The following is a 16,278-nucleotide window of genomic DNA, read 5'->3' as shown; positions in this document are numbered from 1 at the left end:
CAACTGCTGTATGGCCCAACAAAGAAAAAATGGGGGCCCATGGACCACCACCATAGATGTGACCACTCAACCAGTGCAATCAATAGGGGAAACAAAGGAGGCCCATATAGAAATTCCAAAAGTAGGCCTAGAAAGGCTTCAATAACAAACTACAATACCCCATCACACAAAAGGTTTGGTCATATAATGCCACATAACCTATTATATTGAGCCAACCACTTCTGTGATGTCCATTTTGATGTTTTTGTTTTCTCCCGGCCGGGATCCTTTTATGGTCCTACACACCTCCACAGTTCTCTTACGGCGCATAACTACAGTATATTAATGAAGTTAAGATTTGGTTCATCTGAAAAGTGTAGGTTTATTTATGGTCTTGTTCATAGAGGCACTGTTTTGGAATATATTTGGCTCCACAGGAACTGGCCAATTTAGTGTAGAAAACCTCCAAACTGGCCAGTTAGTATAACCCCATAACTTGTTTGCTTTGATAGAGTACAAGTTTTGTTCAGCAATTGAATCAATGATCTGGTCCCACAATGGGTTGATGGCTAGGAAAGGTTTTTGGTTCTGGTTTGTCCATGTTAGCTACCTAAGGCCTTGTAACTTCTTTTTTTTGGGGTGGGGGGTGTTAGAGGCCTTGTCAAGTTCATGTTCTCAAGAATTCTCTGGTGAATGGGAATCCATCCACCGTGGGGCATGATGCACGCAAGAGGGTATTGAGAGGGTATTTTGGGGAACATACTAAAACCCTATAGAGGTTTGTGAACCCTAGAATGGTGTGGTGAATCTTCATCGCACCATGAAGTAAAAAAATAATGGAGCATCCAAGGTGGGTTTTTTATGTTAGAATGCTATACAAAGACTAGGGTTATGAATGATTACTGTATGAATGATTACTGTTTAGAGACCTTATATTGCAGCTAATTACTGTGATTCAAGATCAAAGTTACAGTATATATAGAAAGGAGGTAGGGCTTGCTTTTATCTCATCTTCTATCTCTTCCAAGTTCCACCAAAGTTTCTTATAATTACAACTTCTGAACAACCATGATTGGACCAGAAACAAAACAGTGTTTCAGGAGTAAACCATTAAAGCTTCTGTAATCTGTACCATCATTGAACCATACAATAAAAATATACTCATTTTATTTTGGCACCTTCCCATATATGTAATTATTGATAGGTTACAAAGCTTACTGAAACCCTAAGGGCTTAGTAATTATCATGTACATAACCATATATCAAAATAATATAATAATATACTATATACAAGATTAATAGATCCTAACCCTAAAAAACTGCAGCATTTCCTGCAATACTGCCCAACTTTCTATTCCTTTTTTTCCCTCTTCTAAAAACCACTTTTTTTTTGGTTTTATTAGCCACCAAGTACACTCAATTGTGAATAGGAGGCTTTCTCTTTGCTGGAGAATAATCCATCCCTGCTATGTCTATAATATCTGGATACCTCTGTGGAGCAACCTTCCCATGTCCAGAAACCGGCGATGATTCAACCGGCCGAAAGTTCTCATGGCTTCGTAGGTGGGGATGCTTTAGTGTTTGTTCCATTTTGGTCCCTCCATTGTTCTTCACACTCTGTAAATATATTGGAACATAGACTCACATATAAGTAAGAGAGAGAGAGAGAGAGAGAGAGAGAGAGAGAGAGGGTCTGTATTTTTTTTTTAATTATTTCCTTAAAAGCATAGACTAACCTTTGAATTTGTAGAAGTTGAAGAGGTAGAGAAGTTCTCAAGTTTTCTACTTCTTATTCCTGCACAAATAGATAGAATAGAGCTTCTTAAGATTTAGTTTCAAACCTAAACAACATTCTATGTTATCTTGTGAGCTTACTACAAAATGTCAAAATGTCATCCAAGAAGAACCTTGTAGTGATATTAGGAGAAGCTTGGACAAAATTTCTTTCTAGATCACAAGGTTAAGTGTTTATATTTCTTCCAAAACCCAGTTCTCATGTCAGATATCAAATAATATTAAGTGTCTATAACCAATCAAAAGATGAACACTAGAGATAGAGAGACTCATTAATGGGCTTTCTTGTCTACACTAGAAAATCTTCTTTTTTCATGGTACCTGAACAGTGCCCATCTCTACAAAGAGCAGCAACAGCCTTTCCAACATCAGCACCAACACCATCACTTTCTTTTATCAAACTTCTCTCATTTTCTTCCTGCAACACCACACCATTTCACCATTAAAATCAAAAACCAAAAGAATAGAGAAAACCCAGTTTAGATAATTCAAAATTACAACATGAAAAATTCAAATACCCACATGGAATATCTGATTGTCAATTGATGCAATTAGCTGTTGTTGCAGTACTCGAATACCTAAAGTTTCAGATAAAGAGAAAAAACAAATTAGACAATAGTGTTCAAAGAACAACCACACCCCACTCATTCTTATGTTCAACAGCAATAAACTACATATATACCTTGAGCCTCTACAAGAAGAAAGAGCATCAGAAAGACTAGTAAAGCAGGTCTCATTCTGTTCAAAGTTGAACTGAGAAGAAGAAGAAGAAGAAGAGAGTTGGAGTTTGCAAAATGAGATGGGTTTCCTTTGTTTCTTTGTATCACTCTTAGAATTGAACTTTGAAATGTGCAAGGGCTTGAGTGGTCGATAACTTGTCTCCAGCTTGTCTAGATATATATACTAAAAGAAAGAAAAATAATGAGCATAAAAAAAGTACAATTTGATTTCTTATATAAACGTATCTATCCAAATTTGTCTCTTACGAAACTATGTTCCTTTTTGAGAGACTTTGGATCCCCATTCAGATTTCTCAAGTGCCCACCAAGTGTTTAAACCATGCTGACCCTGTCGGTTTGGTTGGTTGCTATGGGATATGTGTTAATGGCTTGAGCAGTTGAGGACAAGAATTGTATAGAACCGATTGATTAAATTGGGTGAATTAATTAGATTTGCATTAAAAGCATGCATCTGATCTAACCAAACCCAGTGAAGCAAATCATGAGAAAATTAAAGAGCCTTAACCCGGCAAAAGGGTTGGTGCCAGAGCACCGCACCCATATATGCTTCAATAGCATATACTGGGGGGGTTTGGGGAGGGGGGAAAGTGGGGGGTTAGGACCAGGATCCTCTGCAGTACTGCCGGGTGTGCGTTGCACATCTTGCGGCACAGCAGAGGTCATGTGGCATGCATGGCACACATGGCCTCTGCTGTGTCACAGGATGTGCATTGCACACTCGGTGGTACTACAGAGGATTTTTATCTGAGGGTTAACGTTGTATTCAAGCACATACAAATGAAGGTGTATTGAGAGAATACTCCCACATCAGTTACCCTAAGTCCCTTCACTTTTAATAGTTCTAGTGTTTGGGTTGGATATTGACATGGCATCGGAACGGGTATTCCTATAGTTGTCTCCAAATCTATTTCCGTGCTAAAATTGATTCATCACTCTTAGTTCAAGAGAGTCGGTCCAATTACCATAATCTAAAATTAATTCAGACCCTAATTCCAATTACTAAAATACTGATTATATATCAAACTACTCTTAGTTCAAGAGAATTGGATTGAATCCAATTACTATCATCTAACCACAATTTAGTTCAAGAGAGCCTTTATTTTTCCCTATTTTCGTAATGGGAAAAAAGGCTCTATCTAAGAGTGTGGCGATGGCGAAAAATGACTGCCCCACATCCCAAAAAAGGCAAAAATCACTTTGTTATTGATGCTTTCGAACACTGTCTTATTGGTTCTTGCACTGATGCAGGGTCACACTCTTACATAGAAAACTCTTTTTCTTTCATAGAAAAAAGATTTACGAGGTTATATGAAGGCCAATGAAAACATGTGCACAAACATCTAAGGGAACGAGCTGATGGTCATTTCACTGCTCAATGTGAAAGAGTATGGTTCGGCGCGGCCATGGTTTTTTCTCCTATATTTCATATTATGAAGAGTAGTAAATTGGTACTTTTCAAGCACAAAAGGATAAAATATTAAATGAAATAAGTGATGATTGAAAAGTCAGCAGCAGTTGTGAAATTTAATAAGGGGAATGAATGACTTCTGCCATTGCAGTAGGAGATGGAGGGCTATCAGAGTTCAGAACACCACGTGTCAAGGAGACAAGCAGCAGTTAATTTGACGGTGACAGAAGACGTCTCCGCTCGCCGTTTAGCTGACGTTAGGCGGTTTTGTCTGTTAGTTACCCTCTCTGCGGGGTCCTTCCCACGTGGACGTCCACATCTCGTCTCTGACCAGCGATATGACGTGGCTGGGAGAGATTTCCACGGCGAACACCGTCTATCACACGCGGCTTGTCCGTTCTTTGTTGTGCAACAAAACATTGAGTGGCCAACCGTGTCGGGAACTCGGGGTTTGGAAGCTAATAAGAAATTATGAAGTGGACGACAACCATCCTCCACTTAGGTGTGCGTGCTGTCTTAGCCCTCCGATCTCTTCCCACTCCGTCTCACCAAATACCTCGGCGTCTGTGATTGTCTGTCAGTGAATCATCGGTGTACCATAAATCGGTAGCGATGCTTGACCCTCCGATGGGTATTAGTTGATAAAATCGGACGACTATTATTACCTATGACATCAAGTCAAACAATCATTATGGGGCTGCAAAATAGATGCTGCACACTTAATTTCTTCTTTTTTTCCCGTGAAAAGCATAAAACCCGACGATTCGTTATCCCCTCCAACTCGTTGCTTCTTCCGTTTCCTCCAATTCCTCATATGGGGTAGAAATGATCATCCTATCCCTTGCCCGAAAACATTATTCAAGGTGGGATTCCCTCTCCCTCTATTAGAGGAATTGGAGGTGATAATTATTCAAATACGATGGCACATCTGGATTGGTTCTTGACCCAATCTGGCTGACTCGGAGACTTAGCCTGGTCGACCCAGCAACATGTTGGCTAACTCGAAGACTTAGCGCACCCAGCAACATGGCTTATCCCTTGTAAGCTAATTAGTAGTTGATGTGGGAACTAAATCCAAAACTCCCCCTCCCACATGTGTGAAGAGCATCAAATATCAAGTAAAGTTTTTATTCCAAAAAGTTTGAATTGATAGGTCAAGGGACTTCTAAGTGTATAACTGGGGTTGTAGAGTAATCAATACCCTATATGAAACTAAACTCCCAACATATTTGAGGTTTCATGCAAAAGAAGCTCAAATTCTTTTTTTGTTTTAAAAAAATATGTGATTGGATGCTGGAGGAATGTATCGCACATTCCCAGATATAGTGTGAGGGTAAAATAACCACTCCGTCTTATGGAAGGCAAAAATTCCACCCCCAAGATGCTTCCGCACGTGCTCTCACTGACCCCTGCACGCGCAAAAACTGTTCTTCCACAAAAAAATACTCCTCCATCAACTAAAACTCAGATTTCCCTTAAACGGAAAGTGTCAGTAAGAGAGTAGGAGATCTAAATACCAACACATCAGATGCATGTAACGGAACTAAGATTTGCTGTATTATTTTAGAAAAAATTAATAACTGGAGCCTTATATATAAGAACCCATAAAACAAACAAAAATTTCTTATAATATGAAAAAGGAAGGTCAGCTGGTTCTAACAATCTAGAAGAGAAGACACAATTGAGTGGGGATAAAAAAAAAAATCGGCCGGCATAGAGACATCACATGTTTTTAGAGGTATTGGTGTTAAAGTAAATTGGACCACAGAGTCTAACTTTAATATTGCTCCCCATGTATGGTCAAACTCAAAACTTCCATTTACATGGCTTCCCTTTTTTCATACACACAAGTCAAATAAGATCAAACTCCAAGTCTCTTAGTAAAACAAGTTCCTAAATCTAAGCTCAAACTTCAAACTTTGCCCTCCAAAGCTCAAAAGTTCCAATGATTCTCTCTCTCTTTCTTAAGATTTGCTCCAACGTCTGAAAATAAGCCCGCATCAAGTACCAGAAAGGGATTGGGTCACAGCCTCACAAATTGATCATATATATTGTTTATATTAATTAGCTTCAAAAGATAGATTATGGGTTGTTAATAAGGAAAACAAAAGTAATTGCTTCTTCTTTGAACACCTCGTTGGATTGGGAATTCAGATCGTCTACGGTGCCCTGCCCAGAGCGGCCTGAGCGGCGCACAAACAGGGCGCCCTGCAATGATCGCCTTACCCCCGCTCGGGCAAGGTGCTCGGGCAAGGGCAAGGGCAAGGGCAAGGTGGTCATTGCAGGGCGACCTGTATGTGCGCCGCTCAAGCCGCTCTGCCCGTGGCGTCGTAGAAGATCAGGGTCCTTGGATTGGAGAGTTTGATCCATCGATGCTATAACTGCCAATGGATTGGTTATAAGTGGAGTTAATAGAAATGGGTTACATATATTTTAATGGAAAAGGGCATACCCGATGCACAAGGCTCCCACTATTGTAAGAAGGATCATAATGTATGTAGCTTTACCTCCATTACTTCGTGGAAAAATTATATATTTTTCTTCTCGAAACCTCGTCCTAAGTAAAAAAAAGAGTAACTTTATCGTTACACCGAGGCCCACTCTCTATCAATTTATCCTTGAGTCACATCCATTTCTTTTAAATTGAAAAATTTGTGAAACATGATAGGAGACAACTATTATCTTTGGTATCAACATATTGGGCCATGTGGGAAGAAAAACTTTAATTAATGTGTCTATGTAGAAAAACCCTAATATCAAAGATGGGTAGATGACAAATAATTCATCTTATCATATCAAAACAATGTCAGATCAAAGCTAATCAAAAAAAGTATCCAATCACTTCCTTTTTGATACTCAAGCTAAACACATATGTTGAATAATTGGCCATCTTAATCAACTCCACAATTGTCTCAATTTATCATAACAAAACAAAAACAATCAAATTTCATTTTAGATGCAAAGATATATAGTTGGTCTCCATTTTTCTTTCTTCTTGATTTTTTTTTTGGTAAGGTCTTTCTTCTTGATGTACTATACGTTTTTCCCATACTGTGTTGAAACCTTCACATGTTTCTGATATGTAGTCACATGGAAGTGAGCCCCCCACCCCAACCCTCCTTCCCCTTCCCTCTCTCCTGCATATATGAACTCATCTACTTGACAAGGTAGATTTAATGGTGGTGGCTTGTCCAGCAAACATAGCTGTTGAATTCGCCGACCATGGATCCGAATCGTCCGACCCCTTGACGTGACTTGACTCACACCTGACCTACATGTATAGACAAGAGTTTACAAGAGCTTCAATCTCAACATCAAGCTAAATAGAACAAACTGGTCTTCCTTCTCCTGGGTCTTCAAGCATAGATCTATGAAATATTAATTAAACAATCTGAATTTTATGATCTGATCTGATCTGAATTTTAAAGAAGTGTTGAGCGCTCCATCATCTCTGCAAACAATGAAGCTTCTTGATTGATTTTTCCTCTTTTTATCAGACTCTTATTGCATGCAGGTTGTGTCATTATCTTCTAACAATGACAGCCATGGAAATGTGAACAAGAAATCACATCGTAATAGTGACACTCAATTGGATTTCCGACCGTTGTCTGTAAGATTCTTTTCAATTATAGTAGGTTTTCAACTTGTGATGCAAAGGAAAACAATGGTTGTCACACTATATTCCTTTTTTTTTTTAATAATTTCGACGATATTTTTATGGGAAAATGATGTCCCGTGTCATATATTTAGCCATTGGCTTGGTGTGAGAGATGTCATTATATGCAAGTTACGTGTAGATCTCTTGTCTTATCTTTACTTACCACTTCACAAGTTTGCCCAAGTATGAAGCCAATAAACTTCAACTTTTGTGTCAAGGCATATGTTTAATGAAAGGATCAGTTTCTCACTTATGGGCAAGAGAGAATCCCTTCAACTATATATGGGATTGAATTTTTCTCCTCTCAGGTTCCCTGTCCGGTCAGGTTCGTAGGTTCCTCTCATAGGAAGGGCGAAAATGACAATCTCACCCAACCCGGGTAGTGTGTTTGGGCAGGGGTGAGGTCGTCATTTCCGGTCCCCTATGAGAGGAACCTACGATCCTGACCGGGCTGAGAACCTGAGGGGAGTTAAGTATTGGCGATCTGACTTTCCAAATGAATGAATTAGGGAAATGTACTTTAGATATTATACAATAGGAGTGAGAATTAATGATGAACCAAAGTCCAATCATAAAATCACATCATTAATGGTGAAAAGAGAAAAGTGAAAAATGTATTTGAGAAACTTTTAGAGTAATAAAATGTCGTCTTGAACGATTAGTTATAGGAAGTTGGAGTTTCACTTCAAAAATTCAATTTCTTGCAAAAAAATCTGTCTTCCATCCTAGCTATGCTAGTAAAAGAATTAATAATTGAAGTGCCAGTCTCTAGAAGAATTAGTTATTGATAACTACAATAGTAGTCACCCTTCCACTTAAGAGTCCAAAAAGAAGTTCTCATCAATGACATCGTCAATTTAGACTCTACATCAGAAATAAGAAGGATATTCTTCCTAGTGCACGAGGCTCCCGCCACTGTGAGGTTTAGGAAGGATCATAATATATGCAGCCTTACCCCCACTTTAGAGAATGCTGTTTCCAAACTCAAAATCAAGACCACTAGATTGCGGCACATAGCGACACATAGCCAAATGCTTAAAGCCTCTATTGTATTGCCACCCAATCTATATTAATGGTTTTTAATATATATATATATATATATATTTATTTATTTATTTTTAAACCCGAATATTCACTAGACCCAGGCCAGCCCCTAGAAGTTTTATTAAAAAATAGTACAAAAATTGATTACACGAGGGGACATAAACCGCCTGACCCCAAACCCATAAGAAGAACAATATAATTCTCTCACACAAGACACCTTGAAAAACCCATACACAAGACCAAAAACCAAGAATTACTTTCTAAACATTGGCAAGTCAGTTTTATCCTCACGAATAATGCGTCAAAGGTTTGCCGATAAATTCTACTCAGAAAAATAAGTTTTATCATTAGTTTCTGCGTAGGCCAAGTTAGCTAACAAGTCTGCTGCCCGATTACTCTCTCTGTACGAAAAAGATATAACTACTCTTAAAGAATCACAAAGAGAGATGACCTCTTGAAACCAATACCAGTAACTCCACAGACTGCATTTTTTCCGGACAATAAAATTCACAATCATGGTGGAGTTAGAATTAATATAAAAATCTGAGACATCCAACTCCTCACACAACCGAAGGCCATCCCTTAGGGCTCTAAGCTCTGCTACAGAGTTGGTGCAAACACCGTAAAAATTTGAGAATGCTGTCAGAACCCTACCTTCATTGTCTCTAACCATTCCACCTCCTTCACCCAAACCAGGATTTATTAAAGGTTCTTAATTGGGTTATTACATATCCCTTTGCTACATTACTTTGGGATATCTAAGTCTGATCGATCAATACAAGGCCCTGTTTTGAATTTGGATTGCTAGAACATATTGAGCTGGATTAAATAGAGGAAATCAAGAGATATGAGAAATAAGAAAAGAACAAGAATAATAGCTAATAAAAATCACCCTTGATTGGTTTGGTACGTAAAAATTGACAGCTATGGTATCATATGACTGAATGATACAAGAAATACTGCAGAACACTTTGATCGTGTAGGTAACCCTCCAATGAGCATCTTTCACAGAAAAACTTGGAATTTATGGCAAAAAATAAAGATTTACCGTATTCATAGGGGTGTCAAATTTAGACTAACCCGATTGAACCAATTGAAACTGTCCGACCCAACTCTTTTATCGGTTCGATTTTTATTTTTTAGAAACTTCTAAGAGATTGAAATTAACCATTTGAACCGAAAACAGAAAAAGCTAATAAACTTAAAAATTTGTTTACACTTTTTTCCCCCTTTGATCTATATACTTATATCAACTATATATAAGAGTTAGGGAAGCAGTTTTCTGTACGGGAGTGTGGCCTATGCCAGCACTCCCATGTGTCTATCTCTCTCCTCCTTAAAACAAGGGGATGGAGATGTCATTTCACATGGGGAAGAGAGAGATAGACTCATGGGAGTGCTGGTATAGGCCACACTCCCGGACAGAGATCTTTTTCCCTAAGAATTATATCTAACTACAACCGAGAGGGAAGAGGTGTTTTTTTTCTAACACAAAATCACAAATATACAAATTAGGAAAGTCGACCCCTTGACCTCTTAGGGGCAAGCGTTTCAATTGCTGAGCCATCAACCAACCGATCAAGCGGTTGTTTGAGAAGAATATAGTTGAGGTGCATGGATTATAATATGAAATTTAACATCCACAACACCATGCTGTACACATTCAACGGTCATAAGCATTCTTTCAAGTGGTGAAAACATACACTAGGACACCATGCCTTACACTTCCAACGATCATTATCATTCTTTCACATGGCAAAAACACGAGATGGCATGCTAATCAACATTGGGTATGAAGAAATCTTTTTCCCATTATAATTATAGGCTCTCAGATGTTTTTTTTTTCAAATGCAGTCTCACATATCTATATATGTCCAAGATATCCTAGATGATCTCAATTCCATTAATCAACGGATCAAGTTTTTCTTGAGCCACGATGAATGAGGATCCATTCATTGCAAAGCTTCAGATGCGTGTGGGAGGAGATTGAGAAGTTATTTTGAAAAACAAATATACTAAACCCTTATAGGAATTTGTGAATTCTAAGATGGTGTGATGAACATTCCCCGCATGGTAAACCTAAGGAAAATTAACTTTGTCCTTAATTAACCAACCACTTGCAAAATAGCTATATTATAATGTTATTTCTATTATTGTATGGCATAAGCAGTCTATTTGGGACAGAAATGTAGCCCGAAGTCTGTCAGCCCTATAAAATCAAGCAACAAAGGCCTACTGGCCTGGATGGGTCTGGCCCGGTCCATCAATTGTAACCCCTAATTTCAAGGATTTTACCTCTTGAGGGCTTCTAAAATCCATCGATGAATGATAATTTGATGACCACCAAAATCCTTAATGAGTGGAATATCTCTTCCCAATTCTCATTTTTCTAACTGTCAACTGCTAATAACTGAACAGATCGATCGTTCCCTACCCCAGTATAAATGGGTCAAAATGAATTTTGCAGGTCCGAGTCAAATTATCAAAGAGATTGAATCTTACCAGAATACATCCAGATTGCAAGAAGCTTCTGGCGTGTTCTCTCTTTCAAACAAAAAACATGAAATCACCAAAATTGCCCTCTAAAAATAGGCAAATGGCGAAATTCTTCGGAGGCCGTTGGTTCCCGTTTCTCCTGGTCGTTAATTTCCGTTGCAAATCCCCCGCCATTACAACCGCTTAACCATACCCGCCCATAACTAAATTCCCTCCTATATTCACTTTGATTCACAATATGACTTGAGCTGCTTTATTTTCTCCCCCGGTCAATCCATCTCTCTCTCGCAGATCATTCATTCCTTGTACAGAAATCATGTATCGACCTTCTCAGCTGCCGCATGGAGAGAACCCCCAAAATCAATCAATGTAAGTGAGTTTTTTCTTCTTTATTCTAATTCAATTTGAATTTTAGTCCATGGATTATGATCGCCCTTGAAGTACCAAGGTATCTGATTTTAAAATTTTTATTCTATCCTTCATATCTGGTTATCACTGTTGTAGCTTGTGAGCAATAAAAATGGGCTTGAATGGGGGGGGGGGGGGGAACTCCAGAGAAGACTGCATAATTAACAGTAGTCAAGTTGGGTTCTACTTTACTGGTTGTTTTCATTGGACAAAATATTTCATTATTTTCAGCGTGAAATATTTCTGAATATTTCATTATTTTCACAACAGTTCTGTGTTCAATGTTTTCTCTTCTCAATATATTTGTTGTTCACCAGTTGTTGAATCAGAAAAATTCATAACTTCATTCCCCGCCCCCTCTTTTCAAAATGTAGAAGTGGAAGAAGAAGAGGTAACAACACTACAAGGAGCTTACAGGGTGATACATCTGAAAGCAATGATAGGAACTTTGAAGGTGTTTCTGATCAGCCTCTGGATGGAAATCCAAGTTTGTTTCAGTTGGATGATGAACTTGGATTACTTTCTCTCCTTGGATCTAAGAGGGTTCATAATAAATCTGATCATGTGAGTCTTTCCTGGTATAAATTATGTTATTTGCATTTTATTTACTACAAAAAATAGAAAAAAGAAAAGAAAGATCTTGCACTTATGAATCTGCTACATGTTAGGATTTATGCCATTAGAACCGTAATTCAGCCCTAACAATGGTATGATGGGTAGTTCAAAGTCCATGACAACTTGTTTGAGACTTGGGAGTCATTCAGACTTTATTTAACTTACTTTTGATGGATCTGTGTCAACCAGGATTTGATTAATTTGTACAGACCAGGTTCAGTACAATCACTCCATATCCACTGAGACTAATACATGGTTAAAAGCTTTAATCAGAAAAGATCCAGGTTGCTTTCTCTCAATTCATACCTCTAGTTTGACTCAATTTTGGCTCTGTCTTCCTGCAGATTTGTTCATCCTCTTATGAAAGATCACTCCCATTTGAACAGTTAGTCGGTCAAACTTCAGAATGGTCCAGTTCAAGTTCACTGCCAGAAGACTTGTGTTCAGTGCACATATCAGATCCTGCACAAGTTCTACCCCATGTGAGATCAAGCCCAGGATATAATTCAATGGGTGCTAGTTCATCCACTGCTGTGGTCATTTCCAGAAGGGACCCTACACCATTACCAGAGACAATTACAGAGAGAGGCATCACAGAAATTCCACAACCTCCATTATCGAATATAATTGAGATTATTGGAAGCACTTTTTCAGGTTCTCAGGTAGAATCCCGTACAGTAAGTTGCCAGCAACAATCTTTCAGTTGGGTAATTCGTAGCCGCCGTCCTCTTCCTCGAATTCCTCGTGGTGTTCCAGCTGTGATCCACAGGTCCTTCCTTCCCGCCATTGGATTTAGCTCCAGGAGTGGAAATACCTTATCTCCTGAACTTCCCCAAATTCCTTCCTTGCCTTTTGATGAAGTAGGGTTAGAGAGTGATCTTGATCCTCTAAGGCAGCAATATCTACAATCTGTTCTTTTCATCCAGAGGCTGGAAACTGGCGTTATAGCAGGTTCAATTTTATTAAGGATGTTAACAGCCAGTAGTGGAGCACAATTCAGGCTAGCATCTGAGGTTTGTCTTTTCCTCTCTGTGATAGACAGCTCTATACTGAGCTATTTTCTAACTCAATATATGTAATGCATAAAGGAAAAATGGATGTCTTCATTCCCCAACGTCTTGCAAAAAGAAAGACCTCCACAATTAATTTCACTTTTGTTAGTTCAAGGTATACTGTAGCCCTGTAGCTTTTGCAACATTTTATCTTCTAAATTGCAGTCACTCGTGTCTCATGCTTTACGTTCATGTAAAACCAAATCCTTTTCCAGTGACTGTCTCCTTCCGACTAGGATATGCAGCCACATCTGAAAGCATTTTGGATTTCATTAATGTTCATATTAGGAAGCAGCCTCTCTGCGAAGCAGGGGTAAGGCTGCCTACATTATGACCCTCCCCAGACCCCTCAGTGGCAGGAGCCTCATGCACTGGGTATGCCCTTTTTATTAGGAAGCTTCAAAGTTCACTCTTCCTGAAAGATAGAGAGTCAAAGAGAATCAAACTAATCCACTTCACATCCCATTTTGGTTCAGAACTAATTATGTCTCCATTTCTAAGCCAACACCTGCTGTTCAGTCATGCACAGTATAACATACACAAACCACAGTAATAATTAACAGTGTAGAGACAATATAAGCATAACTCAGTTTTTACAATGGGCTAACCTTGCTGGGATTTTGAAATAACTTGAACACCCAATGTAATGTATTGTATCAAAGTTGAATCTGAGACCCTACAATTATGGAGCTGAGACACATTTGATATCCACCAGCAACTAGTACATCCAATTTACACAAGTTGCCAAGCCACAATGAGTCCATTTATTATTCCACAAGACACATCTGTTTACTGGGCTAGATTTGCTGCTGGAAACACAGTTAAAGCAGTATATGCAAATTGCTATTGTAGCCATCAGACCTGGCCAGTTAGGTAGCGTTGCTATTGCAAAGCCTCAAATAATGTTATGTATGGTCAATGGGCTCCAACTGGCCCTTTATAAGCTGTAGCTGCAACTTGCGTAGGCCATGTTCCATGGGGGCTGCCTAACTGCAGTCTTGGGGTATGACATGCACCATGGCAGCCTCTTGTGCACTACAGAAGCCATACCAGCAGCCCCCATTGCACATGGCAGGTAATACTACTGTCAGAGGTCTGTGATCATAAATGCTATCACTAATTGCAGCACCACATTTTTTTTTTAATTTCTTTTGTCTATGACATCTCCTGCATATGATCCATTTAGGCTTTGGCATATGTGGTTTCCCTCTACATTTCCCCCTGTCCTGATGTTTTGCTTAAAAGACATTCACCATTTTAACTATAGTTACCTGGGAGAAAGGATTAACTGACAGAAACTTCACATCCAACATTAAGAGCAACATTAACAGATGGCAGTTGATAATGGAAGGATTGGTTTCATTTTCAAAATGAGTAAATTAATTATGGTCTCTAAAAGGTTATGTAGAAAATTTATATTTAAGTATGATCCTTTCCTGCAAAACTTGTGATGAATCCATTGTCTTCAATAGATGTTCTGGGTAAGAACAAAAAGGTCTTTGAATTGTTTACTGCAGTAACCCCCCCCCCCCCCCCCACAACAAAAAAAAAGAAACCCATGTGGTTTACGTTTACTTGTACACATGATGCACTATTGACGTGAAAGAATTGTGGCAATAAATTGACACAGTTTGGGGAAAGAATCAGTCACGAAACAAAATAATCATTTTAAAGTGTTCACACTTCACAGTCGATATTTTGTTAATTTTATGCTAGATGCATTGTGTTCATCTAGATGTCAGAATCTTCGAATCATATATGAATCTTATAAGATCTCATGCTTGTCAGTTCTAGTTTTTCCTAATCTTAGTAATTTTTTTTTGTTTATTTTCCCGTGATTAAAAACTTATTGTAAATTATTTAATGTACATTTACAATTTTTGCTGGTTCGAATTGGCTTACAAGCACCCACTGATCATAAGCAGGATATTCTGATTCTTAGTCAATCACCATCATCTGATGTAGCTAATTTGCAAGACCATTATGGAGATATGCAGCTAGATGTGGATAACATGTCTTATGAGGTAATATCCATTCATCTTTCTCTATGAAGTGTGATCCACTTATTTTTTTCCCATTTTTCATGTTATGTCTCTGGATCTTCCTTAGGAGTTACTGGCTTTGGAAGATCATATAGGGAATGTAAGCACAGGGCTGTCTGAAGAAGTAATTATCGAATATCTAAAACTTAAAAAATATTTCTTATTCACAGAAGAGAATTCTCTGAAGGTATCGTGCAGTATTTGTCAGGTACCGTATTTTCTACTTTCTCAGCTATTTCAATTGAATGTTTAAACTTCTCATAGGTCCTTGCAGAAAACTAAGAACGACAGGACATTGGTGCACTGGCTTTAATTACAGGACGAGTATGTGGAGGAGGATGAGCTGGGTGTTCTGGACTGTGGACATGACTTTCACAGTGCTTGTATCAAGCAATGGCTAATATGCAAAAACCTCTGCCCTATATGCAAATCCACTGGTCTGACTACCTTAATCCCCAATACGCCCATAAACTCGTAGTCTAACAGATAATCTTATCTCAACTTTATTCCTTTGCGGTAGGAAATTGTCTCATGTGGTAAGAATTGAGCATTTACATTAATTTTTTTTTGTCACCATTCTTCATTCATATTGTTAATTGATTAGGAATAATGTGCGTGCAGATTTCTTGGTGAACAAGTTTTAGACTGGTCAATGTTGGCTCCATCATAGGCTCAAGCCGTCATGATTCTCAGGTATCCTTAAGCATAGAATACCAAGTAGTACCAGATGGAAGGTTTAGCAGCTACAAACAAAGGAGTTCCTAAGAAAGACTTTTTGGCTGTATGGTGAATTCAAGTACTCAAATGGATACAGGAGTGGTACTTTGTCATATCATTTTGAAACTAAAAAGTCAATATGTGATGATTCAACTTAGTATTCTTTGCTCAGAATATTCTCATGGTGTCACTCTGGTAATAGTTTTTATTCAACCAACTGTAATATTGTAATTTTCATTAAAAAAAAAAATAAACTGTAATATTGTAAGTCCATACAATGAACAAAAAGTACTATTTTGAATTTCTTAAAAAAATGTAGATATCA

At 38.3% G+C, this 16,278-nt stretch overlaps 2 protein-coding genes across 2 annotated transcripts; one reads left to right on the top strand and one right to left on the bottom strand.

The window, feature by feature from the left end:
- Positions 1-1,395: 1,395 nt before the first annotated feature.
- Positions 1,396-2,682, bottom strand: LOC122650981. The gene is made up of 5 exons (XM_043844332.1): positions 2,456-2,682; positions 2,296-2,351; positions 2,095-2,191; positions 1,716-1,774; positions 1,396-1,596 (listed from the first exon to the last, which is right to left on the bottom strand). The coding sequence occupies exons 1-5, from the start codon at positions 2,508-2,510 to the stop codon at positions 1,396-1,398; spliced, it is 468 nt and encodes a 155-aa protein (XP_043700267.1). The 5' UTR covers positions 2,511-2,682.
- An 8,720-nt stretch (positions 2,683-11,402) lies between these two features.
- On the top strand, positions 11,403-16,180 carry LOC122650045 (E3 ubiquitin-protein ligase MBR1-like). Its single transcript, XM_043843342.1, has 6 exons — positions 11,403-11,488; positions 11,902-12,091; positions 12,487-13,155; positions 15,120-15,218; positions 15,304-15,444; positions 15,556-16,180. The coding sequence occupies exons 1-6, from the start codon at positions 11,436-11,438 to the stop codon at positions 15,712-15,714; spliced, it is 1,311 nt and encodes a 436-aa protein (XP_043699277.1). The 5' UTR covers positions 11,403-11,435; the 3' UTR covers positions 15,715-16,180.
- Positions 16,181-16,278: the final 98 nt, after the last annotated feature.

Source organism: Telopea speciosissima, chromosome 2 (genome assembly GCF_018873765.1).
Source record: "Telopea speciosissima isolate NSW1024214 ecotype Mountain lineage chromosome 2, Tspe_v1, whole genome shotgun sequence".
NCBI lineage: Eukaryota > Viridiplantae > Streptophyta > Magnoliopsida > Proteales > Proteaceae > Telopea > Telopea speciosissima.
Note: the sequence above shows the minus strand (reverse complement) of the source record. Positions and strands in the feature narration are given on the sequence as shown.